We start from the raw sequence: 27,898 nt of genomic DNA on the forward strand, positions 1-27,898 counted from the left end.
GTTGTACCTGTATCCATGGTTCCCCAATACAACAGTAGTAGGTGTTGTACCTGTATCCATGGTTCCCCAATACAACAGTAGTAGGTGTTGTACCTGTATCCATGGTTCCCCAATACAACAGTAGTAGTAGGTGTTGTACCTGTATCCATGGTTCCCCAATACAACAGTAGTAGGTGTTGTACCTGTATCCATGGTTCCCCAATACAACAGTAGTAGTACTAGGTGTTGTACCTGTATCCATGGTTCCCCAATACTACAGTAGTAGTACTAGGTGTTGTACCTGTATCCATGGTTCCCCAATACAACAGTAGTAGTACTAGGTGTTGTACCTGTATCCATGGTTCCCCAATACAACAGTAGTAGTAGGTGTTGTACCTGTATCCATGGTTCCCCAATACAACAGTAGTACTAGGTGTTGTACCTGTATCCATGGTTCCCCAATACAACAGTAGTAGTACTAGGTGTTGTACCTGTATCCATGGTTCCCCAATACAACAGTAGTAGTACTAGGTGTTGTACCTGTATCCATGGTTCCCCAATACAACAGTAGTAGTACTAGGTGTTGTACCTGTATCCATGGTTCCCCAATACAACAGTAGTAGTACTAGGTGTTGTACCTGTATCCATGGTTCCCCAATACAACAGTAGTACTAGGTGTTGTACCTGTATCCATGGTTCCCCAATACAACAGTAGTACTAGGTGTTGTACCTGTATCCATGGTTCCCCAATACAACAGTAGTAGTAGGTGTTGTACCTGTATCCATGGTTCCCCAATACAACAGTAGTAGTAGGTGTTGTACCTGTATCCATGGTTCCCCAATACAACAGTAGTAGGTGTTGTACCTGTATCCATGGTTCCCCAATACAACAGTAGTAGTGTTGTATCTCTATACATGATTGTGTGTACTAATATTACTACCACTGATATGAACTGGATTTCTATGGTAATATCTACTAATTATCTACCAATTGTAGTTCATGCCAATAAAGCAATCTGTATTTGAGCGAGGGGGGGGCATTTGATTGGTCAGTATGAGACTAATCATGAGATTAATCAGAGCACATTTTCATAATATCAGACACACACACACAGGGCACTGGGATGGACGGACACTCACGTCAGGAAGGTTCTGTGTAGCCATTCTGGGCTTGTCTTGTAGGATGGCCTGGATACACACCCGGTAACCATGGAGAGGCTCTCCTACAGAGACAGGAGAGTCAGCTTTAAGTTGACTATACCCTACTAGAGGTCGACCGATTAATCGGAATGGCCGATTAATTAGCGCCTATTTGTCTTTCTACACCTTTATTTAACTTGTGGGGCGGCAGGGTAGCCTAGTGGTTAGAGTGTAGAGGTGTGGCAGGGTAGCCTAGTGGTTAGAGTGTAGAGGGGGCAGGGTAGCCTAGTGGTTAGAGTGTAGAGGCGGCAGGGTAGCCTAGTGGTTAGAGTGTAGAGGCGGCAGGGTAGCCTAGTGGTTAGAGTGTAGAGGCGGCAGGGTAGCCTAGTGGTTAGAGTGTAGAGGCGGCAGGGTAGCCTAGTGGTTAGAGTGTAGAGGCGGCAGGGTAGCCTAGTGGTTAGAGTGTAGAGGCGGCAGGGTAGCCTAGTGGTTAGAGTGTAGAGGCGGCAGGGTAGCCTAGTGGTTAGAGTGTAGAGGCGGCAGGTAGCCTAGTGGTTAGAGTGTAGAGGCGGCAGGTAGCCTAGTGGTTAGAGTGTAGAGGCGGCAGGTAGCCTAGTGGTTAGAGTGTAGAGGCGGCAGGTAGCCTAGTGGTTAGAGTGTAGAGGAGGCAGGGTAGCCTAGTGGTTAGAGTGTAGAGGAGGCAGGGTAGCCTAGTGGTTAGAGTGTAGAGGTGGCAGGGTAGCCTAGTGGTTAGAGTGTAGAGGTGGCAGGGTAGCCTAGTGGTTAGAGTGTAGAGGTGGCAGGGTAGCCTAGTGGTTAGAGTGTAGAGGAGGCAGGGTAGCCTAGTGGTTAGATTGTAGAGGCGGCAGGGTAGCCTAGTGGTTTGATTGTAGAGGTGGTAGGGTAGCCTAGTGGTTAGAGTGTAGAGGTGGTAGGGTAGCCTAGTGGTTAGAGTGTAGAGGTGGTAGGGTAGCCTAGTGGTTAGAGTGTAGAGGTGGCAGGGTAGCCTAGTGGTTAGAGTGTAGAGGTGGCAGGGTAGCCTAGTGGTTAGAGTGTAGAGGTGGCAGGGTAGCCTAGTGGTTAGAGTGTAGAAGTGGCAGGTAGCCTAGTGGTTAGAGTGTAGAGGTGGTAGGTAGCCTAGTGGTTAGAGTGTAGAGGTGGCAGGGTAGTCTAGTGGTTAGAGTGTAGAGGTGGCAGGGTAGTCCAGTGGTTAGAGTGTAGAGGTGGCAGGGTAGCCTAGTGGTTAGAGTGTAGAGGTGGCAGGGTAGCCTAGTGGTTAGAGTGTAGAGGTGGTAGGGTAGCCTAGTGGTTAGAGTGTAGAGGTGGTAGGGTAGCCTAGTGGTTAGAGCGATGGACTAGTAACTGGAAGGTTGCAAGTTCAAACCCCCGAGCTGACAAGGTACAAATCTGTCGTTCTGCCCCTGAACAGGCAGTTAACCCACTGTTCCTAGACTGTCATTGAAAATAAGAATTTGTTCTTAACTGACTTGCCTAGTTACATAAAGGTAAAATAAAAAATAAAAACTAGGCAAGTCAGTTAAGAACACATTCTTGTTTTCAATGACGGCCTAGGAACGTTCTGCCTCAGATTTTTATCCTTGTCAGCTTGGGGGATTCAATCTTGCAACCTTACAGTTAACTAGTCCAACTCTCTAACCACCTGATTACATTGCACTCCACGAGGAGACGGCCTGTTACGCGAATGCAGTAAGCCAAGTTAAGTTGCTAGCTAACATTAAACTTATCTTATAAAAAACAATCAACGACTGTCATTGCTCCAATATGTACTTCACCATAAACATCAATGCCTTTCTTAAAATCAATACACAAGTATATATTTTTAAACCTGCATATTTAGCTAAAAGAAATCCAGGTTAGCAGGCAATATTAACCAGGTGAAATTGTGTCACTTCTCTTGCGTTCATTGCACGTAGAGTCAGTGTATATGCAACAGTTTGGGATGCCTTGCTTGTTGCAAACTAATTTGCCAGAATTCTACGTAATTATGAGAGAACATTGAAGGTTGTGCAATGTAACAGGAATATTTAGACTCCTGGATGCCACCCGTTAGATAAAATACGGAACGGAATAAACGTTTTGTTTGAGGTGATAGTTTCCGGATTTGACCTAAGGCTCGTATTTCTCTGTCTATATAGTTAAGTCTATGATTTGATATTTGATAGAGCAGTCTGATTGAGGGGTGGAAGGCAGCAGCAGGCTCGTAATAGTCAAAGGTATATGGTTTAGAGAGAAATAGTCGACGCGTTATAATTCCTGTAATAACTTGCGGCTGAACTTGAGAGGTTCCTTCGTTATTTGTCTTCCATAGAGAATGTCTTGATCTACTTCAGATAAGGTCTGTGTTTCGTGCAGGTTAGGGTGTAGGCTTAAACCACCTCTGTTCATGTCTTCCATAGAGAATGTCTTGATCTACTTCAGATAAGGTCTGTGTTTCGTGCTTAAACCACCTCTGTTCATGTCTTCCATAGAGAATGTCTTGATCTACTTCAGATAAGGTCTGTGTTTCGTGCAGGTTAGGGTGCAGGTTAGGGTGTAGGTTAGGGTGCAGGTTAGGGGCAGGTTAGGGTTAAACCACCTCTGTTCATGTCTTCCATAGAGAATGTCTTGATCTACTTCAGATAAGGTCTGTGTTTCGTGCAGGTTAGGGTGCAGGTTAGGGTGTAGGCTTAAACCACCTCTGTTCATGTCTTCCATAGAGAATGTCTTGATCTACTTCAGATAAGGTCTGTGTTTAGGGTGCAGGTTAGGGTGCAGGTTAGGGTGCAGGTTAGGGTGTAGGCTTAAACCACCTCTGTTCATGTCTTCCATAGAGAATGTCTTGATCTACTTCAGATAAGGTCTGTGTTTCGTGCAGGTTAGGGTGCAGGTTAGGGTGCAGGTTAGGGTGCAGCTTAGGGTGCAGGTTAGGGTGTAGGTTAGGGTGCAGGTTAGGGTGTAGGCTTAAACCACCTCTGTTCATGTCTTCCATAGAGAATGTCTTGATCTACTTCAGATAAGGTCTGTGTTGGGTGCAGGTTAGGGTGCAGGTTAGGGTGCAGGTTAGGGTGCAGGTTAGGGTGCAGCTTAGGGTGCAGGTTAGGGTGTAGGTTAGGGTGCAGGTTAGGGTGTAGGCTTAAACCACCTCTGTTCATGTCTTCCATAGAGAATGTCTTGATCTACTTCAGATAAGGTCTGGGTTTCGTGCAGGCTTAAACCGCCTCGGCGTTTTGATACCCGTGTAAATCTCACTAGAATAAGGTAACGTTTGTCAACATATTTTCATAAATCCAAAACAATAAATCATGATCTTCGCTTATATTTAGCCAATATTGATCAGAGTTACCTTGTCCTATGGATATCTACACAGTTGTAAAATTGGCAAGGTGGTGTAAACCTACACGAAACACAGACTTTATTTTAAGTGAATATAAAAATATCCTATGGAATAAAAGAATGAAGGAAGCGCTGTTCAGATTTTGCTAGAAGGTGTCATGGGAATTATGACTCGCACTTTGGTCATCAATTCTTACCATGCCCTTTATTAAAATAGGATTTCTTGCATATACATTAATCATTCATGTGTGTGTGTGTGTGTGTGTGTGTGTGTGTGTGTGTGTGTGTGTGTGTGTGTGTGTGTGTGTGTGTGTGTGTGTGTGTGTGTGTGTGTGTGTGTGTGTGTGTGTGTGTGTGTGTGTGTGTGTGTGTGTGTATATATATATAGATAAGTGTTCATTGTTCATTCAGTATTATTGCAATAATGTCATTTATAATACTGAAAAAATGAACACTTTTATCTATATCTATGGATATAAATATATCTCTCTATACATCTATATATACAAATGTTTTATAAAATCGGCCGATTAATCAGTATCAGCTTTTTTTGTCCTCCAATAATCGGTATCTGCGTTGAAAAATCATTATCGGTCGACCTCTAAACCCTACCCAGTACGCAACACTACAACTAAATACAGCTCCACAAGATGGTGATCCCGTGGTGTTACGTAGCACACATTGTCTAGCAATAAACTTAAAGCAAGTATGCAGGATACCCATTTTGCGTTTCCGTTCGAAAGGTGGGTGTGGTGCACCTGTCCGTCCGTCCGTCCGCCCGTCCGGTTCCCCCCCGTCCGCCCGTTCCCCCCGCCTGGTTCCCCCGTCCGCCCGGTTCCCCCGCCCGTCCGTCCGTCCGGTTGCCCCGCCCGTCCGTCCGCCCGGTTGCCCCGCCCGTCCGTCCGTCCGTCCGGTTGCCCCGCCCGTCCGTCCGTTCCCCGCCCGTCCGCCGGTTCCCCGCCCGCCCGGTTCCCGTCCGCCCGTCCGCCCGCCCGGTTCCCCGCCCGCCCGGTTCCCCCGCCCGGTTCCCCGCCGCCCGGTTCCCCGCCCGTCCGTTTGTCCGTTCCCCCCCGCCCGTCCGCCCGGTTCCCCCGCCCGTCCGCCTCCCCGCCCGTCCGCCCGTCCGGTTCCCCGCCCGTCCGCCCGGTTCCCCCGCCCGGTTCCCCGCCCGTCCGTCCGTCCGTCCGTCCCCGCCCGTCCGTCCGCCCGCCCGTCCGCCCGTCCGTCCGTCCGGTTCCCCGCCCGTCCCCGTCCGCCCGCCCGGTTCCCCCCCGTCCCCGTTCCCCCGCCCGTCCGTCCGGTTCCCCGCCCGTCCGTCCGTCCGGTTCCCCGCCCGTCCGTCCGGTTCCCCGCCCGCCCGTCCGCCCGCCCGTTCCCCGCCCGTCCCCCGCCCGTCCGTCCGCCCGTCCGGTTCCCCGCCCGTCCCCGTTCCGCCCGCCCGTCCGCCCGCCCGTTCCCCGCCCGCCCGTCCGTCCGCCCGTTCCCCGCCCGCCCGTCCGTCCGCCCGCCCGGTTCCCCGCCCGTCCGTCCGCCCGTCCGTCCGGTTCCCCGCCCGTCCGTCCGCCCGTCCGTCCGGTTCCCCCCCGTCCCCGTCCGTCCGTTCCCCGTCCGTCCGCCCGTTCCCCCCGTCCGTCCGTCCGTCCGTCCGGTTTCGCCCCCGTCCGTCCGTCCGCCCGTTCCCCGCCCGTTCCCCGCCCGTCCGTCCGCCCGTCCGGTTCCCCCGCCCGTCCGTCCGCCCGTCCGGTTCCCCCGCCCGTCCGTCCGCCCGTCCGTTCCCCCGCCCGTCCGTCCGTCCGTCCGGTTCCCCGCTCGCCCGTCCGCCCGTCCCCCGCCCGTCCAGAACTCTCACCCGTCCGTTTGTCCAGATCTCTCACCTGTCTGTTTGTCCAGTTCTCTCAGCATGGTGTAAACACAGTGGTCATAGAAGTCCTGTAGACTCTCGTTGCAGCGACCAATCAAAGCTTTGACCACACCCCTCAGCTCCTTCCCCGCAAGGCAGTATGGGTAATCTAAGAGAGAGAGGAGTGGGAAGGGTTAGAATGGTACTAAATGGTTAGAATGGGACTGTCGACCACTTAGTTGAGTTGTGGTTGTTGTAAAAATCAAAAGAAAATTGCATGTCACATGCCTCGTCAACAACAGGTGAAATGCTTACTTTACTACAGGCCCTTACAGGCCCAGAGAGAATTACACCCCTGTGCGCGTAATAACAACACAGTAGTGCCAGTAGTTTAAACAGACAGCTTGGTGCATTCAGCATGTCAACACTTCTCATAAATACAAGTAGTGATGAAGTCATTCTCTCCTCCACTTTGAGCCAGGAGAGATTGACATGCATATTATTAATATTAGATCTGTGTACATCCAAGGGCCAGCCGTGCTGCCCTGTTCTGAGCCATTTGTAATTTTCTGAGCCAGTTGTAACTTTTTGTGGAACCTGACCACACGACTGAACAGTGTGGCCCGTTCCTGTAGGTTCATGCTCTACAACATCCGCAGAGTACGACCCTGCCTCACACAGGAAGCGGCGCAGGTCCTAATCCAGGCACTTGTCATCTCCCGTCTGGATTACTGCAACTCGCTGTTGGCTGGGCTCCCTGCCTGTGCCATTAAACCCCTTCAACTCATCCAGAACGCCGCAGCCCGTCTGGTGTTACACCTTCCCAAGTTCTCTCACGTCACCCCGCTCCTCCGTTCTCTCCACTGGCTTCCAGTTGAAGCTCGCATCCGCTACAAGACCATGGTGCTTGCCTACGGAGCTGTGAGGGGAACGGCACCTCAGTACCTCCAGGCTCTGATCAGGCCCTACACCCAAACAAGGGCACTGCGTTCATCCACCTCTGGCCTGCTCGCCTCCCTACCACTGAGGAAGTACAGCTCCCGCTCAGCCCAGTCAAAACTGTTCGCTGCCCTGGCCCCCCAATGGTGGAACAAACTCCCTCACGACGCCAGGACAGCGGAGTCAATCACCACCTTCCGGAGACACCTGAAACCCCACCTCTTTAAGGAATACCTAGGATAGGATAAGTAATCCCTCTCACCCCCCCTTAAGATTTAGATGCACTATTGTAAAGTGACTGTTCCACTGGATGTCATAAGGTGAATGCACCAATTTGTAAGTCGCTCTGGATAAGAGCGTCTGCTAAATGACTTAAATGTAAATGTAAATGTAGCCCAGGTGAGACAAAACTAGGACCTGCCTTGTTGATGGTGTTGTTAAGAAGGTAGAAAATAGGACCTGCCTTGTTTCTACCTTAACACTATCAACTAGTGTTTTATTAGAAAGACAGAGACTTCTCCCCATCTTAGCTACCGTGCCCCAGGACTACCTGATATGATGACTCCTTGCTGTCCCCAGTCCACCTGGCCATGCTGCTGCTCCAGTTTCAACTGTTCTGCCTTACTATTATTCGACCATGCTGGTCATTTATGAACATTTGAACATCTTGGCCATGTTCTGTTATAATCTCCACCTGGTACAGCCAGAAGAGGTCTGGCCACCCCACATAGCCTGGTTCCTCTCTAGGTTTCTTCCTAGGTTTTGGCCTTTCTAGAGAGTTTTTCCTAGCCACCGTGCTTCTACACCTGCATTGCTTGCCGTTTGGGGTTTTAGGCTGGGTTTCTGTACAGCACTTTGAGATATCAGCTGATGTACGAAGGGCTTTATAAATACATTTGATTTGATTTAGCTACTACTGCATTAATACTTTTTGACCATAACAGTTTACAATCTAGTGTTACTCCAAGAAGTTTAGTCATCTCAACTCACTCAATTTCCACATTTATTACAAGATTTAGTTGAGGTTTAGGGTTTAGTGGGTGTTTTCTTCCAAATACAAAGCTTTTAGAAATATTTAGGCCTAACTTTTTTTTATTTCACCTTTATTTAAAGATTTAGTTGAGGATTTAAAGCAAAGCAACACAAACAACAGGTTTAGTGGAATAAACAAACATAGTCAATGATAGAAAATCTACAGCCTGTGCAAATGAGAATACAGCCTGTGCAAATTTTCCCTTGCCACCCACTCTGAAACTAACTGCAGCTCTTTGTTGAGTGTTGCAGTCATTTCAGTCGCTGACGTGTATATTGTTGAGTCATCAGCATACATGGACACTCTGGCTTTACTCAAAGTTAGTTGCATGTCGTTAGTAAAGATTGAAAAAAGGGCCTAAACAGCATCCCTGGGGAATTCCTGATTCTACCTGGATTATGTTGGAGAGGCTTCCATTAAAGAACACCCTGTGTTCTGTTAGACAAGTAACTCTTTATCCACAATATAGCAGGGGGTGTAAAGCCATAACACATATGTTATTCCAGCAGCAGACTATGAACAATAATGTCAAAAGCCACACTTAAGTCTAACAAAACAGCCCCCTCAATCATTTCATCATCAATTTCTCTCAGCCAATCAGTCATTTGTGTAAGTACTGTGCTTGTTGAATGTCCTTCTCTATATGTGTGCTGAAAGTCTGCTGTCAATTTGTTTACTGTGAAATAGCATTGTATCTGGTCAAAAATCATCTGCTTCTTTCCGCAGTAATTTTTCATCCAGCTTGTCAGACCCCGGAGGCTTGTCATTGTTGATAAACAACAATACTTTTTTCACCTCTTCCACACTGACTTTACGGAATTCGAAAGTACAATTCTTGTCTTTCTTAATTTGGTCCGATATACTTGGATGTGTCAGCGTTTGTTGTTGGCATGTTATCCCCATGTTCGCTTATCATGCCAATGAAAGAAATCATTCAAGTAGTTCACAATAGTGGTCTTTGTGATGAATGAGCCATCTGATTCAACGAATGGAGCCGAGTTGATTTTCTCCCCAAAATGTCATTTAAGGCTTTAAGCTTTTTACGATCATTCTTTAAATAATGTATTTAGTTTCGTCACATGATTTCTCAATTTGCAGTACACTTGCCAATCAGTTGAGCTGCCTTTCCTTTTTCCCCAGTTGTACAGCCAGGCCTATTTGCCATCTATTTGCCATCTCCTTTGCCTCATCTCTATCAACTATTTTTTTGTCCATCTACAGGGATTTAACAGTTTTAACAGTTTGTACATTTCTTAATGTGTGCTTATTAGTAACTGGAATAAGAAATTTCATAAATGTGTCTAGTGCAGCGTCTGGTTTCTCCTCATTACACACCACGGACCAACAAATATTCTTTACATCAACAACATATGAATCACTACAAAACTTATTGTATGACCTCTTATACACTATACTAGGTGTATACATCCTATGGATCTGGATACTGCTTTCAAACACATTTCTGTAGCGTTAGTAAAGATGTGATCAATACATGTTCATTCCTGTGCTGTGTAACTACCCTGGTAGGTTGACTGACAACCTGAACCAGGTTGAAGGCACTAGTTCGAGTTTGAAGCTCTCTTGAGTGGGCAGCTTGATGAAAGCCAGTCAATCTCCCAGAAAATAGACCTCTGTTGATATCACATACATTATCAAGCATTCTACACATATTATCCAGATAGTGACTGTTAGTACTTGGTGGTCTATAGCAGCTTCCCACCAGAATGGGTTTTAGGTGAGGCAGATGAACCTATAGCCATATTACTTCAACAGTATTTAACATCCCCTCTAATCGTTACAGGAATGTGGTTCTGCATATATATATATATATATTACACAGCCACACCTGCACCATTGGCATTTCTGTAAATGTTATAACACTGTAGCAAACGTATTATCTAACGTGAGTTTCAGAGATAGAATATGAATGTCATCTGTTTCAAGCAAGTTATTGACTTCATGGACCTGGTTTCTCAGGCTACATATGTTAATATGGGACATTTTTAGCACTTTTCTGGGTTGCTCAAATGTTTTTAATGCTTTACTGGGAAGCTTAGAGGCACACCACCTCAGTGCTAACAGTGTAACTCTGGTTCATAGGCTGATGATTACGGCTTACAGTAGCTGTAGGATAAACAGATGTATTCAGTACAATTAGGGGTACATAAATTACTTTGTGTTTGCCCTTAATAAGAACATGTACATTTGTTGCAGCATTATGACGACTCATTGTCACAATGGTAGAGATGAATCTTGAATCATTGATTAGTCTGATAAGTTGTCTCAACGCAGCCTTGAAATGTGTGGACAGAGTCCAGGAGCCAAGATGATTTGGATGGACTCTGTCATTCCTGTAGAGTATCTTCTGTTACCAGAAGGTGTCAAAGTCATCAATAAAAGTGACTCCAGCAGAGCTACAGTCTTTTAGCCAGATGGGTAATTCCAGCAGTCTGCTGAATCTTTCACACCCGCGGCCCATCGATGGTACTGGACCTGAAATTATTGGCAGTCTTTTAATGCTAAAATCAGTTCTTTGAAATCCATTTTCAGATGTTCCGAGCTAGCCCTCCTTATGTCGTTTGACCCCACATGGACTTCAACAGTGTCAGCTCCCGGCATCTGTGTTAGAACTAGAGGTCGACCGACTATGATTTTTCAACGCCGATACTGATTATTGGAGGACCAAAAAACCCGATACAGATTAATTGCGCAATATTTTACACTTATTGGTAATAATGGCAATTACCACAATACTGAATGAACACTTATTTTAACTTAATATAATACATCAATAAAATCAATAATGAAACATGTTCAATTTGGTTTAAATAATGCAAAAACAAAGTGTTGGAGAAGAAAGTAAAAGTGCAATATGTGCTATGTAAGAAAGCTAACGTTTAAGTTCCTTGCTCAGAACATGAGAACATATGAAAGCTGGTGGTTGTATGCTCAGTCAGATTATATGCAACGCAGGACACGCTAGATAAACTAGTAATATCATCAACCATGTGTAGTTAACTAGTGATTATGATTGTTTTTTATAAGACGTTTAATGCTAGCTAGCAACTTACTTTGGCTTCTTACTGCATTTGCGTAACAGGCAGGCTCCTCGTGGAGTGCAATGAGAGGCAGGTGGTTAGAGCGTTAGACTAGTTAACTGTAAGGTTGCAAGATTGGATCCCCGAGCTGACAAGGTGAAAATCTGTCATTCTGCCCCTGAACAATGGCAGTTAACCCCACTGTTCCTAGGCTGTCATTGAAAATAAGAATGTGTTCTTAACTGACTTGCCTGGTTAAATAAAGATTAAATTAAGGTGTAAAGGCCAAATCGGTGTCCAAAAATACTGATTTCCGATTGTTATGAAAACTTGAAATCGGCCCTAATTAAATTGGTCAACCTCTACTTAGAACAGTCAGAAGCAGCCTTGTTATGCCCTGTACTCGTGCTCCTGTGTAGCACAGTGTTTTTGCCTTGGGGGCCGAGATGTTTCTCACCATAGAGCTGCCTATGATGACAGCTGGTGATGTTGAATGGGCCGGTGTCTCAGGCAGCTTCACGGTCTGATGAGGCTGGGAGCTCTGAGGATCTGAACCCAAGGTAGAAGCCACAAGAGAGGGAGACAGAATCGAGGACGAAGACGCAGGTACCTCTGGATCCAGGGCGGCAAAGCTGTTTCTGTTCTGTGTCAGTTCCGGGCTCAACATCACCATGGAGACACCCTTTGTCCACGGCGAGTGACGTACCTCCATGGCTGGTTAGGTTGAGATCAGCTTTGTTCTCCCCTTCAGGGATGGAACCCAGCCCAGCCAATTTGGTTTGCATATGCAACGAGATATTTCGCTGTGCGACCATACATTTTATTTTGGGAGAACTGTGCGACAAGGAAAAACAATCTCCCAGATTGTAGTAATGATAAGACTTCGCTGTACCGGTGTTTCAGAGAAACACGGCAGTGCGGATTCTTTAGCGTCATGGGTTGGACCATTATCACAGCTTCTAGCCCAACCGGGTCTAAAGAACCATATTACCAGAGCAGCATTTTATTATCTTCCTACAGCGAATCACCGGCACCGTGTTCTACATTCAGAAACCATGGGCCAGTCTAAACATTTTCCCATGTCATGGGCCAGTCTAAACATTTTCCCATGTCATGGGCCAGTCTAAACATTTTCCCATGTCATGGGCCAGTCTAAACATTTTCCCATGTCATGGGCCAGTCTAAACATTTTCCCATGTCATGGGCCAGTCTAAACATTTTCCCATGTCATGGGCCAGTCTAAACATTTTCCCATGTCATGGGCCAGTCTAAACATTTTCCCATGTCATGGGCCAGTCTAAACATTTTCCCATGTCATGGGCCAGTCTAAACATTTTCCCATGTCATGGGCCAGTCTAAACATTTTCCCATGTCATGGGCCAGTCTAAACATTTTCCCATGTCATGGGCCAGTCTAAACATTTTCCCATGTCATGGGCCAGTCTAAACATTTTCCCATGTCATGGGCCAGTCTAAACATTTTCCCATGTCATGGGCCAGTCTAAACATTTTCCCATGTCATGGGCCAGTCTAAACATTTTCCCATGTCATGGGCCAGTCTAAACATTTTCCCATGTCATGGGCCAGTCTAAACATTTTCCCATGTCATGGGCCAGTCTAAACATTTTCCCATGTCATGGGCCAGTCTAAACATTTTACCATGTCATGGGCCAGTCTAAACATTTTACCATGTCATGGGCCAGTCTAAACATTTTACCATGTCATGGGCCAGTCTAAACATTTTACCATGTCATGGGCCAGTCTAAACATTTTCCCATGTCATGGGCCAGTCTAAACATTTTCCCATGTCATGGGCCAGTCTAAACATTTTCCCATGTCATGGGCCAGTCTAAACATTTTCCCATGTCATTTAAACATTTTCCCATGTCATGGGCCAGTCTAAACATTTTCCCATGTCATGGGCCAGTCTAAACATTTTCCCATGTCATGGGCCAGTCTAAACATTTTCCCATGTCATGGGCCAGTCTAAACATTTTCCCATGTCATGGGCCAGTCTAAACATTTTCCCATGTTTTAAACATTTTCCCATGTCATGGGCCAGTCTAAACATTTTCCCATGTCATGGGCCAGTCTAAACATTTTCCCATGTCATGGGCCAGTCTAAACATTTTCCCATGTCATGGGCCAGTCTAAACATTTTCCCATGTCATGGGCCAGTCTAAACATTTTCCCATGTCATGGGCCAGTCTAAACATTTTCCCATGTCATGGGCCAGTCTAAACTACTCATGCATCGACAATTTCTTTACACTTTGTTCCTATGTGACCTAATTGGCTAGCTAGCTAACAACATGGTAAATTCAACAGTATATCCAACCATTAGGGGGCACATTAAAAAAAGGGATCACTTTTCAGGAGATCAATGAATGAATAACAGCGTACAATTTTCAATGAAATGAAAGATCTCAATAGTAAAATAGTGCTTTTACACAATGTAGAAACCTACTATTCCACAAATGACACATTTTAATGAGGTATTCATAACGTTTTAGCTTTTTATAATAAATAAATGTATTTGTGTCACATTAGTTTCTAGGGCACAACATATGCTTAACAAGAGCTCCGGAGTGGCGCAGCGGTCTGAGACAATGCTTCCTAGAGGCGTCACTACAGACCCTGGTTCCATTCCAGGCTGTATCACAACCGGCCGTGATTGGTAGTCCAATAGGGCGCCGGCACAATTGGCCCAGCGTAGTCCGGGTTAGGCCATCATTGCAAATAAGAATTTTTCCTTAACTGACTTGCCTAGTTAAATAAAGGTTTTTAAATTTTCTGGTGCTCTTAGATTTCGTGTGGTGCTCCTAACAGATCACTAGTGTTCCAATGAATTTCTTCAAATTTAGAGCCCTGGTTTTGGTGGGGGTTATGTTACTGACCGTGTGTGTAGCTGCTGAGGGTGGGATCAGTCTCTGGAGCAGCCAGGGCGTGGTTGAGGTATCCTGCCAGGTCTTTGACCCACACTGACGGGTTGTCAGGGAATAGAGTCTGGCTCCGGTCCAACTGCTGCTTCAGCTCCCCCACGTCCATCTGGAACAGGAAGTACCATACATAATACAACCTAACCCACGTCCATCTGGAACAGGAAGTACCATACATAATACTACCTAACCCACGTCCATCTGGAACAGGAAGTACCATACATAATACAACCTAACCCACGTCCATCTGGAACAGGAAGTACCATACATAATACTACCTAACCCACGTCCATCTGGAACAGGAAGTACCATACATAATACAACCTAACCCACGTCCATCTGGAACAGAACAGTGAGGAGGGAGAGGGGTGGTGCTCTAGAAGGCGGGGGAGGGGCCATACTGACACAGTGAGGAGGGAGGGGTGGTGCTCTAGAAGGCAGGGGAGGGGCCATACTGACACAGTGAGGAGGGAGAGGGGTGGTGCTCTAGAAGGCGGGGGAGGGGCCATACAGACACGGTGAGGAGGGAGAGGGGTGGTGCTCTAGAAGGGGGGAGGGGCCATACTGACACAGTGAGGAGGGAGAGGGGTGGTGCTCTAGAAGGCGGGGGAGGGGCCATACTGACACAGTGAGGAGGGAGAGGGGTGGTGCTCTAGAAGGGGGGAGGGGCCATACTGACACAGTGAGGAGGGAGAGGGGTGGTGCTCTAGAAGGCGGGGGAGGGGCCATACTGACACAGTGAGGAGGGAGAGGGGTGGTGCTCTAGAAGGCGGGGGAGGGGCCATACTGACACAGTGAGGAGGGAGAGGGGTGGTGCTCTAGAAGGCGGGGGAGGGGCCATACTGACACGGTGAGGAGGGAGACACGAGAGACAGCAACCAATCAAGTTCTCTAGCGCTATAGTAGACTAATAGGTTACTTATCATATATGATTACGTAGTACCTGTGTTGAATGCATTAACCTGGGAGAAACGAGTTAAGCTAGCGAATGTTAGATGGCTCGGCTAATTGAGGCTACATGTGCTTTCTCATCCTACACTTAACAACTCCAAGAACTCCAGAATATCACGTTGCAGCCGACCTGTTGGCTCTTGGTCGTTGTGGCCTATCCTTCTCCTTTTAATTCCATCTTCCATTGATCAGATATCTCCCAACTTCTCCCAACTCCCACACATGGAGGGAGGACTTATGACTGTAGCCTATTGCCACTTGACTTCTGACTGGCCAACAACAAGGTCACCGGGACTCTGGTACAGGTGGATCCAGACCCCCTCGGGTCTCCGGTACAGGTGGATCCAGACCCCCTCGGGTCTCCGGTACAGGTGGATCCAGACCCCCTCGGGTCTCCGGTACAGGTGGATCCAGACCCCCTCGGGTCTCCGGTACAGGTGGATCCAGACCCCCTCGGGTCTCCGGTACAGGTGGATCCAGACCCCCTCGGGTCTCCGGTACAGGTGGATCCAGACCCCCTCGGGTCTCCGGTACAGGTGGATCCAGACCCCCTCGGGTCTCCGGTACAGGTGGATCCAGACCCCCTCGGGTCTCCCAGGTGGATCCAGACCCCCTACAGGTGGATCCAGACCCCCTCGGGTCTCCGGTACAGGTGGATCCAGACCCCTCGGGTCTCCCCAGGTGGATCGGGTCTCCGGTACAGGTGGATCCAGACCCCCTCGGGTCTCCCAGGTGGATCCCCCTCGGGTCTCCGGTACAGGTGGATCCAGACCCCTCGGGTCCCCAGGTGGATCCAGACCCCCTCGGGTCTCCGGTACAGGTGGATCCAGACCCCCTCGGGTCTCCCAGGTGGATCAGGGTCTCCGGTACAGGTGGATCCAGACCCCCTCGGGTCTCCCAGACCCCCTCGGGTCTCCGGTGGATCCAGGGTCTCCGGTACAGGTGGATCCAGACCCCTCGGGTCTCCCAGGTGGATCCAGGGTCTCCCAGGTGGATCCAGACCCCCTCGGGTCTCCGGTACAGGTATCCAGGTGGATCCAGACCCCCTCGGGTCTCTGGTACAGGTGGATCCAGACCCCCTCGGGTCTCCGGTACAGGTGGGACCGGGTACAGGTGATCCAGACCGGGTCATGGATCCAATACATTTGTATAAATGACCAAAGTCACGATAGGATTGCCATATCGCTTCTGTTAATTATCCTGAAGATTCCAGTAACTTTGGTAAATTACCAGTAGCAACCCTATACCTGAGACTGAGTCCTGGAGCACCATGACACTGAAACAGTATGGAAACAAGCTTATGATGTTGTGCAAAACAGTGAGATTATTTAATGCGACTTTCGCACCTAGATTGGTCTAATACAGTCACTCCTCTGTGTGTGTGTGTGTGTGTGTGTGTGTGTGTGTGTGTGTGTGTGTGTGTGTGTGTGTGTGTGTGTGTGTGTGTGTGTGTGTGTGTGTGTGTGTGTGTGTGTGTGTGTGTGTGTGTGTGTGTGTGTGTGTGTGTACCTTGTTTTGCGACATGTGTGTAATTTGCTGGTGTATACGTGTGTGTGGCTCACAGCTTTGAATGCATCCTCCAGGTTCTTGTGTGTGTTGTGTGTCTGTGTAGAGGCAGGGGGAAGCTTGGCCTTCTGTTTGCCCACTGAAGGCTTCTTGTTGCTGGGCTCGGCTGGAGGAACCTGCTCCTTGTTATGCTTCTTCCCCATCTTCTCAAAAGCCTCGAACAATGTCCCCGATGTCACCAGGGGAGCTGCAACAACAGGTCAGAGAGAGAGCAGAGAGAGACATGGAGAGAAGAGAGAGAGCAGAGAGAGGAGAGAGAGAGAGCAGAGAGAGAGCAGAGAGAGAGAGCAGAGAGAGAGCAGAGAGAGAGAGCAGAGAGAGAGAGCAGAGAGAGACGTGGAGAGGAGAGAGAGAGCAGAGAGAGACGTGGAGAGGAGAGAGAGAGCAGAGAGAGACGTGGAGAGAGAGAGAGAGAGCAGAGAGAGACGTGGAGAGAGAGAGAGAGCAGAGAGAGACGTGGGAGAGAGAGAGCAGAGAGAGACGTGGAGAGAGAGAGCAGAGAGAGACGTGGAGAGGAGAGAGAGAGCAGAGAGAGACGTGGAGAGGAGAGAGAGAGCAGAGAGAGACGTGGAGAGGAGAGAGAGAGCAGAGAGAGACGTGGAGAGGAGAGAGAGAGCAGAGAGAGACGTGGAGAGAGAGAGAGAGAGCAGAGAGAGACGTGGAGAGGAGAGAGAGAGCAGAGAGAGACGTGGAGAGGAGAGAGAGAGCAGAGAGAGACGTGGAGAGGAGAGAGAGAGCAGAGAGAGACGTGGAGAGGAGAGAGAGAGCAGAGAGAGACGTGGAGAGGAGAGAGAGAGCAGAGAGAGACGTGGAGAGGAGAGAGAGAGCAGAGAGAGACGTGGAGAGGAGAGAGAGAGCAGAGAGAGACGAGAGAGGAGAGAGAGCAGAGAGAGACGTGGAGAGGAGAGAGAGAGCAGAGAGAGACGTGGAGAGGAGAGAGAGAGCAGAGAGACGTGGAGAGGAGAGAGAGAGCAGAGAGAGACGTGGAGAGAGAGAGAGAGCAGAGAGAGACGTGGAGAGAGAGCAGAGAGAGAGAGAGAGAGAGAGAGAGAGAGAGAGAGAGCGGAGAGAGACAGATGGAGAGAAGAGAGCGGAGAGAGACAGATGGAGAGGAGAGAGCAGAGAGAGACAGATGGAGAGGAGAGAGCAGAGAGAGACAGATGGAGAGGAGAGAGAGCAGAGAGAGACAGATGGAGAGGAGAGAGAGCAGAGAGAGACAGATGGAGAGAAGAGAGAGCAGAGAGAGACAGATGGAGAGAAGGGAGAGAGAAAGACAGATGGAGAGAAGAGAGAGAGAAAGACAGATGGAGAGGAGAGAGAGCAGAGAGAGACAGATGGAGAGAAGAGAGAGCAGAAAGACAGATGGAGAGAAGGGAGAGAGAAAGACAGATGGAGAGAAGAGAGAGAGAAAGACAGATGGAGAGAAGAGAGAGAAAGACAGATGGAGAGAAGAGAGAGAAAGACAGATGGAGAGAAGAGAAAGACAGATGGAGAGAAGAGAAAGACAGATGGAGAGAAGAGAAAGACAGATGGAGAGAAGAGAAAGACAGATGGAGAGGAGAGAAAGACAGATGGAGAGGAGAGAAAGACAGATGGAGAGGAGAGAAAGACAGATGGAGAGGAGAGAAAGACAGATGGAGAGGAGAGAAAGACAGATGGAGAGGAGAGAAAGACAGATGGAGAGAAGAGAGAGAGAAAGACAGATGGAGAGAAGAGAGAGAGAAAGACAGATGGAGAGAAGAGAGAGAGAAAGACAGATGGAGAGAAGAGAGAGAGAAAGACAGATGGAGAGAAGAGAGAGAGAAAGACAGATGGAGAGAAGAGAGAGAGAAAGACAGATGGAGAGAAGAGAGAGAGAAAGACAGATGGAGAGAAGAGAGAGAAAGACAGATGGAGAGAAGAGAGAGAAAGACAGATGGAGAGAAGAGAGAGAAAGACAGATGGAGAGAAGAGAGAGAAAGACAGATGGAGAGAAGAGAGAGAAAGACAGATGGAGAGAAGAGAGAGAGAAAGACAGATGGAGAGAAGAGAGAGACAAAGACAGATGGAGAGAAGATGGAGAGAAAGACAGATGGAGAGAAGAGAAAGACAGATGGAGAGGAGAGAAAGACAGATGGAGAGGAGAGAAAGACAGATGGAGAGAAGAGAGAGAGAAAGACAGATGGAGAGGAGAGAAAGACAGATGGAGAAGAGAGAGGGAAAGACAGATGGAGAGGAGAGAGAGAGAAAGACAGATGGAGAGAAGAGAGAGAGAGAGACAGATGGAGAGAGAGAGAGAGAGAGACAGATGGAGAGAAGGTTTATAGCTCAGACCTTCAGCGTTATGTTGCAAAATGAGGCAGAGACTCCTTCAGGCTGCCTCGATCAGCCTCCCTCCAGTCAGTCAGTGTAAAGCTTAGTTTGACCATGTACAGATTAGTGTTGTCAAGATACAAGGCAGAGGTCTCCAGTGCTTCGACCTAATCACATAAACAAGGAATCCCACATCTCCCACCCTTCAAAGCAACCGTGTCTGAGGAGCTGTGCGCTCTGAGTGACGTGCTGAAAGATACATTTTTAGAAGCGCAGGCATAGAAGTTAGTCTAATTTTACAGAAAGTCTACTAAAAAGTGTGACTGTCCTTATGTTCCTTGGCTATTTACATCATCTTCACACGCCAGGTTGTTTTACACTTGCTCAAATGCTAGTGAAGCGACCCGGAGAATCGCATCCCTCACAGACAGACATGCCAATCCCACCATTACAATACTAACAGCCCAACTCTTAAAGGGGCAGCTGAACATTTATCTCACCTAAATGACTCATATTTAAGGGTACATTGTAATTGATTGAGCATGGAACACAAAATGTTTTACCCATAAACTTTGTTGTTTCTTATCATAAGTACTCTTGAAATCATTTGGCTGTGCTCCTAAATTTTTCAACCAAATGTCCTTGTAAATAAATAAAAAATGTAAAAAATAAAAACAGAATGTTGACTTCGATACCAGGTTCAGTATCATGACACTCGATAACACGGTAAAGAAGAAGGTCTGTCACTTGAGCCAGACAAACTCAGCTACTGCTCTGTTCAATCGTTGGGCATCTTTTGAGTTCAAGATCAATACATTTGAAATGTTTTAGGGGCAATTTTTCTGAAACAGTCATGTATGCATTGCTGCATCAATTACAATTTGACTCTTACGTAGTAAAAACACAGAGAGGTAAGAATTTATTTGAATGGTAAATCTCTTGATAAACCAAAATGTACTGTAAGCCTACTGTCATGACGTTGACCCTGGGGGGTAGGTTTATGACAGTAATAAATACCTCTTCCCCCCTTTTCCACTCTCTACCCTACTGAGGTTACATCTGCAAACCCCTTGGTTAACTTCGAGATAGGGGGCGCTCTTTTAATTTTGGGATAAAAAACGTTCCCGTTTTAAACAAGATATTTTGTCACGAAAAGACGCTCGACTATGCATATAATTGACAACTTTGGAAATAAAAAGCTCTGACGTTTCCAAAACTACAAAGATATTATCTGTGAGTGCCCCAGAACTAATGCTACAGGTGAAACCAAGATGAAGTTTCATACAGGAAATGCCCCAGATTCTGAAGGCGCTGTGTTCCAATGTCTCCTTATATGGCTGTCAATGCGCCAGGAATGAGCCTGCCCTTTCTGTCGTTTCTCCAAGGAGTCTGCAGCATTGTGACGTATTTGTAGGCATATCATTGGAAGATTGACCATAAGAGACTACATTTACCAGGTGTCCGCCCGGTGTCCTGTGTCGAAATTATTGCGTAATCTTTAGGTCCATGCGCATTCCATTTCTTCATAAGAGAAAGTCAACTGCCACGATTGATTTATCGTCGATAGATATGTGAAAAACACCTTGAGGATTGATTTTAAACATCGTTCGCCATGTTTCTGTCGATATTATGGAGTTCATTTGGAAAAAAGTTTGCATTCTAATGACTTAATTTTCGGGTTCTTTCTTACCCAAACGTGAAGAAAACGGAGCGATTTGTCAACACAAATAATCTTTTTGTAAAAACTGAACATTTGCTATCTAACTGAGAGTCTCCTCATTGAAAACATCTGAAGTTCTTCAAAGGTAAATTATTTTATTTGAATGCTTTTCTGTTTTTTGTGAAAATGTTGCCTGCTGAATGCTTACGCTAAATGCTTACGCTAAATGCTTACGCTAAATGCTTACGCTAAATGCTACGCTAAATGCTACGCTAAATGCTACGCTAAATGCTACGCTAAATGCTACGCCACCCTTTTCTTTTGTGTAACAAGCTGTCATATCTACCCGCTAGGGACGTTTTCCTTTATGACATCATTTGTAATCATGTTATGATTTAATTATGCGTATGTGTAATTAGTTAGGTATTTAGTAAATAAATAATGCCAATTTTGTATTGCTGATTCAACTTGTGAGCCAGGGTTTGTGCAGATAACCAAGAATTTACAACTTTCAGATGAGACTGAATTAAGATGAAGATTAATGTTGACTGCTATTGATGTAAAATATTACTAGCTCTTTAAGAGTTTATTTGGAAGATAACAGCTCTATAAACATTATTTTGTTGTGCCCCAACTCTCTAGTTAATTACATTTACATGATTAGCTCAATCAGGTAATATTAATTATAGATAAATTATTTTATAGAATAGCATGTCATATCACTTAATCCGGCATAGCCAAAGACACGACACTATTCACAAATAAGGTGCGTAGGAATGCAAGTGACTCGTTTCAGGAAATTCGGTGTGTCGTGCGTCACTACTTCACAGGAGAGGCATTTGTTGGCAGAAATACCGTCGGTAAAATGTGAACATTCATGTGCCTTAATAAATTGTATACCATCTGTAAAAACAAAATAGTTGTGAAATTACAATCCTAGTTGGTTTAGCCACAGAGAAAGACAGGAACGTTCCTGCTCTCCATGATTGGCTGAGATAATGGATGGGCTGGACATGAGGAGAGGGGATTGGTCTGCCACGTAGCACGTGTCCGTCTATAACATGAGCTGCTCAATATGTAAATGGTAATTCTTTCCAATGTGGCTTTTTAAAAATATATAATAAAGAACTGAAAAGTGTTGCTCTCCACTTTCTGAAGGACCAAGTATTGAATGAGTGGAATCCGAGTACGATAGCTAAGGAGATGGAGAAAATTCTGGCGTTTGATTGCAAATATGCGGAGAGAGTCGAAAAGAGAACACAGAAAGCTGTTGTAATCCAGAGATAGGTGTTTTATACATCCTCAAACTAAGGGTAACCATGGCATCCGTGACAGAGGGAGAAGTGTTTACCCATGTACACGGGTAAGAGTCTAGCAAGCTATATTTTCAGATATACATTCCGAATTTAGTCAGAAAGTAATTTCCAATGCAAGCTGAAGCGTACGGTTAGCTCGCTAACATGTATGATCTGTGTAGTAATATTATTAATGTCTCAGAGCCATGAGTCACTAGTTAAAGCCCAATGTTAGCTAGCTTTAGCTACAAATTCATGCAGGGTAGTAACAAATTGGGATTAAGGTTAATTGTTTAGCTAGTTTACTACGCAAGTAACCATTTCAGTGTACCGTTTACACCTTCTGTATCCTGTGCATATGACAAAGAAACATTGACTGTATTTGATATATTGTGTGTTTACCAGAGAAGATAATGTGAAGAACAACATGACCTGCACCAAATTCAAATTAGGATACAACGTTTGTCTCTGTGTCCAAGTTCTACAATTCTCCGGTAGAATGCCCTGCTTTTACTTCTTCACTCACAACCATCAGCTATTTTATGTAATCAGCTCACCATTAACTTGTAAATAAGGATTTGTGTGAGTTTATTTCCTTGTAATAATGAATACAAATTAGCTAACGTTAAGACGTCAGCTATATATGATGTCATTATTTGAACTGCTGGGCTAGCCAGCTAACAAAAACCTTAGCTAGCTAACAAGCTAGAAACAAACCAAAACATTGTTTAGAAAGTTCCTTTTTGTTGCCTGGTTTGCTAGATTGACAAATACGGAAATAATTTTTAAAACGGAGGGGTTTGTTAAAATCCACCAGATCTGCTATTTTGGACATCCAGGTTGCTGATGTCATGGAGCCTGTAGTTTGTGTTTCTATTTTTCACAACGAGAAGACGTCCTCACTGCGACAACGAGAAGACGTCCTCACTGCGACAACGAGAAGACGTCCTCACTGCGACAACGAGAAGACGTCCTCACTGCGACAACGAGAAGACGTCCTCACTGCGACAACGAGAAGACGTCCTCACTGCGACAACGAGAAGACGTCCTCACTGCGACAACGAGAAGACGTCCTCACTACAAAGAATGCTGAGTTGCATCCAAAGAACACCATACCTACTGTGACGCATGGGGGTGGAAACATCATGCTTTGGGGCTGTTTTTCTGCAAAGGGACCAGGACGACCTTTTAAGTGGGAGAACTTGCACAATTTTGGGCTGACTAAATACTTTTTTGCCCCACTGTATATACACTATTTCATACCATCTATTGCATCTTGCCTGCTGCTCAGTCATCGCTCATCCATATACTCTTATTCCATCTCTTCACTTAGATTTGTGAGTATTAGGTAGTTGTGGAATTGTTAGCCATTACTGCACTGTTGGAACTAGAAGCACAAGCAATTTGCTACACTGCAATAACATCTGCTAACCATGTGTATGTGACCAATAAAATTTGATGCATTCTGAGAAGCTATCCAGGTCTGTGCCCAAACAGTTCGAACTTTCCAGAAATAAGTCTCTCACTGTTGTCGCTTGATATAGACCCCCCTCTGCCCCCAGCTGTGCCCTGGACACCATATGGGAATGAATTGTCCCCCATTTATCTTCAGAGTTTGTACTGTTAGGTGACCTAAACTGGGATATGCTTAACACCCCGGCCATCCTACAATCTAAGCTTGATGCCCTCAATCTCACCCAAATTATCACGGAACCTACCAGGTACAAACCCAAATTCGTAAACACGGGCACCCTCAGATATCATCCTGACAAACTTGCCCTCTAAATACACCTCTGCTGTCTTCAACCAGGATCTCAGTGATCACTGCCCCATTGCCTGCATCCGTAACGGGTCTGCGGTCAAACGACCTCCACTCATCACTGTAAAACGCTCCCTAAAACACTTCCAGCAGGCCTTTCTAATCGACCTGGCCAGGATATCCTGGAGGGATATTGACCTCATTCCGTCAGTAGATGATGCCTGGATATTCTTTAAAAGTGCCTTCCTCACCATCTTAGATAAGCATCCTCCATTCAAACATTTCAGAAGCAGGAATAAATATATCCCATGGTCCACTCCAGCAAAAGCTAGATTTTTCAAACAAATGTGGATCCTCCTGTTCGGTACTATGTTATTCTCTAACCTCAGTAACGTCCTGGGAAGTAATACATTTCAATAAACATTAATCTACAGCTGGCCATGCTTTCCACCTGGCTACCCCTACAAACAGCTCTGCACCCCCCACAGCAACTATCCCAAGCCTCCCCCATTTCTCCTTCACCCAAATCCAGATAGCTGATGTTCTGAAAGAGCTGCAAAATCTGGACAACTACAAATCAGCTGGGCTAGACAATCTGGACTCCCTCTTTCTAAAATTATCCACCTCAATTGTTGCAAACCCTATTACCAGTCTGTTCAACCTCTCTTACGTATCCGAGATCCCTAAAGATTGGAAAGCTGCCGTGGTCATCCCCCTCTCCAAAGGGGGAGACACTAGACCCAAACTGTTATAGATCTATATCCATCCTACCCTGCCTTCATAAAGTCTTCGAAAGCCAACAGATTACCGGCCCTTTCGAATCCCACCGTACCTCCACCACTTTGCAATCTGGTTTCAGAGCTGGTCAAGAGTGCACCTCAGCCATGCTCAAGGTCCTAAACGATATAATACCCGACAGTACTGTGCAGCCGTATTCATCGACCTGGCCAAGGCTTTCGACTCTGTCAATCACCACATTCTTATTGGCAGACTCGACAGCCTTGGTTTCTCAAATGATGGCCTCGTCTGGTTTACCAACTACTTCTCTGATAGAGTTCAGTGTGTCAAATCGGAGGGCCTGTTGTCCGGACCTCTGGCAGTCTATGGGGGTGCCACAGGGTTCAACCTCAGGCCGACTCTCTTCTCTGTATACATCAATGATGTTGCTCTTGCCAGTGCCATACAACACTCTTTCCGTGGCCTCCAACTGCTCTTACCGCAAGTAAAACTAAATGCTAAACTAAAGCTCATCAACAGATCGATGCCCACACCCCGCCCGCCTTGCAACACTCCTCTGGATGGTTTGGACTTAGAATATGTGGACAACTACAAATACCTAGGTGTCTCCTTCCAGACTCACATTAAGCATCTCCAATCCAAAATTTAATCTAGAATCGGCTTCCTATTTCGCAACAAAGTCTCCTTCACTCATGCTGCTAAACATACCCTCGTAAAACTGACTATTCTACCGATCCTTGACTTCTGTGATGTCATTTACAAAATAGCCTCTAATACTCTACTCAGCAAATTGGATGCAGTCTATCACAGTGCCATCTGTTTATTCACCAAAGCCCCATACACTACCCATCTGTATACCCTCGCGTCATATTTGTCGCCAAACCCACTGGCTCCAGGTCATCTATAAGTCTTGTCTACGTAAAGCTCCGCCTCATCTCAGCTCACCGGTCACCATAGCAACACCCACCCGTAGCACACGCTCCAGCAGGTATATCTCACTGGTCATCGCCAAAACCAATTCCTGCTTTGGCCGCCTTTCCTTCCAGTACTCTGCTGCCAATGACTGGAACAAATTGCAAAAATCACTGAAGCTGGAGACTCATTTCTCCCTCACTAACTTTAAGCATCAACTTTCAGAGCAGCTTACTGATCATTGCACCTGTACATAGCCCATCTGTAAATAGCCCACCAAACTACCACATCCCTATAGTTTTTTTTGTTGCTCCAATGCACCCCAGTATCTCTACTTGCAAATCTTCTGCACAAACAGTTGAAGTGAGAAGTTTTAATGACTCCAACCTAAGTGTTCCAAACACACACTTCATATCAGCTAGAAATAAATAAAAATAACAGAAAAAGGTCAAATTTATACACACTTTATAGGGTTCCCACGAGGCCATATTTCTGCGTTAGTTTACGAAAACAGACGGAAGACAGTGAACGACCTGTGCTAATTAGCCATCTGCGTTAACAAACACATGTTTGTAAACCAAAGACAGACGGGTGATATGAAAGTAGAGGAATTTATGTTTTTTGAACCGTAAGTTACCGCTATTGAGAATCGATTCATGTTTAGATGTAGTATTTGGCTGTTATGGCTTAGGGAGCCAATTCGTCCTTTAAAAACAGAACATGTAGGTCCTTGTATTAATTAGTAACATTAGGCTACTTAAGTATAATATTGGGTTAGCTTAAACACTTTACATTTAAACTTCAATGGGGTAGCAAAGTTCCGAGGGGGGGGGTATGGTTCCGAGGGGATCTGCGAAATCTATTTTATAGACAAGAACGGAGAAGCTACTTTCTTTGTGATATTTCCATTGCTGTCTAGCAGCAGGCTAACATTCAAGGCTATATGGGGCCCGAAGGCATGCAAGGACGAGGCTACGCTGCTCAAATTGACTGACTTTGCCAAAGCCAACAACCCTGCTAGCCAACTAGCCTGGCAGGATTGTGGTCCTTCTGTAGCTCAGTTGGTAGAGCATGGCGCTTGTAACACCAGGGTAGTGGGTTCGATCCCCGGGACCACCCATACGTAGAATGTATGCACACATGACTGTAAGTCGCTTTGGATAAAAGCGTCTGCTAAATGGCATACATTATTATTATATTATTATTATTATATTAGGATTGAGGGGCTACCTGACAAACCAGTGGGCTGGAAGGGGCTACCTGACAAACCAGTGGGCTGGAGGGACTACCTGACAAACCAGTGGGCTGGAGGGACTACCTGACAAACCAGTGGGCTGGAGGGACTACCTGACAAACCAGTGGGCTGGAGGGGCTACCTGGACAAACCAGTGGGCTGGAGGGGCTACCTGACAAACCAGTGGGCTGGAGTGGGCTGGAGGACTACCTGACAAACCAGTGGGCTGGAGGGGCTACCTGACAAACCAGTGGGCTGGAGGGGCTACCTGACAAACCAGGGGGCTGGAGGGGCTACCTGACAAACCAGGGGCTGGAGGGGCTACCTGACAAACCAGGGGGCTGGAGGGGCTACCTGACAAACCCGTGGGCTGGAGGGGCTACCTGACAAACCAGTGGGCTGGAGGGACTACCTGACAAACCAGTGGGCTGGAGGGACTACCTGACAAACCAGTGGGCTGGAGGGACTACCTGACAAACCAGTGGGCTGGAGGGGCTACCTGACAAACCAGGGGGCTGGAGGGGCTACCTGACAAACCAGTGGGCTGGAGGGGCTACCTGACAAACCAGTGGGCTGGAGGGGCTACCTGACAAACCAGGGGGCTGGAGGGGCTACCTGACAAACCAGTGGGCTGGAGGGGCTACCTGACAAACCAGGGGGCTGGAGGGGCTACCTGACAAACCAGTTAAGTTGACTTGGCTAGTCAAGCTAACTAACTAACTTCCAGTTTGGCTAATTAGCAGACCGTATGTTAGCTATCTTAAGCCATATGCTGATGCTAGCTAGTGGCTTAGCGAACATCCGGTAGGTTAGCCGCCAACGTGGCAGACACAACCGGACCCCAAAACACACATTATGACATTAGCAGCTTAGTTGTAACGTTAGTTGTACCGTTAGCTAAGTTGTAGCGACAGTTATAACTGGTGGTTATGTCGGTAGCTAGTTAGCGGCGGTGGCTACCGTAACCTTCTCTAGCAGCTAGCCATGTAAACTTACGAAACTGGTCGGTCCTCGTCATGTTGGATTCGCTCAGAGCTTTCCGTCCACTTTTCTTCTCGCCGAGATTTTTCCCTCCGCTACCGGCGGTGCCCGGTTTCTTGCTTTTTTTCACGACTTCCCACTTTCCAACCTGACTGTTATTGGACGCCATTATCTCGATCGTACAGCCCTGAGGGGAAGAAAAGTCGTCTCGAACGGCTCGGTTGCTGCCCGGTAAAGAGCGTGCTGCTGAGGAGTAGCTGCTAATGTTTCC

General features: G+C 46.7%; 1 protein-coding gene across 2 annotated transcripts in view; it reads right to left on the reverse strand.

The window, feature by feature from the left end:
* The window catches only part of tmem214 (transmembrane protein 214), a 69,461-nt gene extending 41,563 nt beyond the window's left edge, over positions 1 to 27,898 (reverse strand). For both annotated transcript variants that reach the window (XM_046337425.1, XM_046337426.1), the window contains exons 1-5: positions 27,643 to 27,898; positions 16,753 to 16,943; positions 14,198 to 14,348; positions 6,327 to 6,461; positions 1,120 to 1,202 (exon numbers count right to left, since the gene is read on the reverse strand). In XM_046337425.1, the coding sequence (XP_046193381.1) occupies positions 1,120 to 1,202; positions 6,327 to 6,461; positions 14,198 to 14,348; positions 16,753 to 16,943; positions 27,643 to 27,796 (714 nt within the window). In that variant the 5' untranslated portion in view covers positions 27,797 to 27,898. The remainder of the gene's footprint in view (positions 1 to 1,119; positions 1,203 to 6,326; positions 6,462 to 14,197; positions 14,349 to 16,752; positions 16,944 to 27,642) is intronic.

This window comes from Oncorhynchus gorbuscha, unplaced genomic scaffold (assembly GCF_021184085.1).
Source record: "Oncorhynchus gorbuscha isolate QuinsamMale2020 ecotype Even-year unplaced genomic scaffold, OgorEven_v1.0 Un_scaffold_1406, whole genome shotgun sequence".
Lineage (NCBI taxonomy): Eukaryota > Metazoa > Chordata > Actinopteri > Salmoniformes > Salmonidae > Oncorhynchus > Oncorhynchus gorbuscha.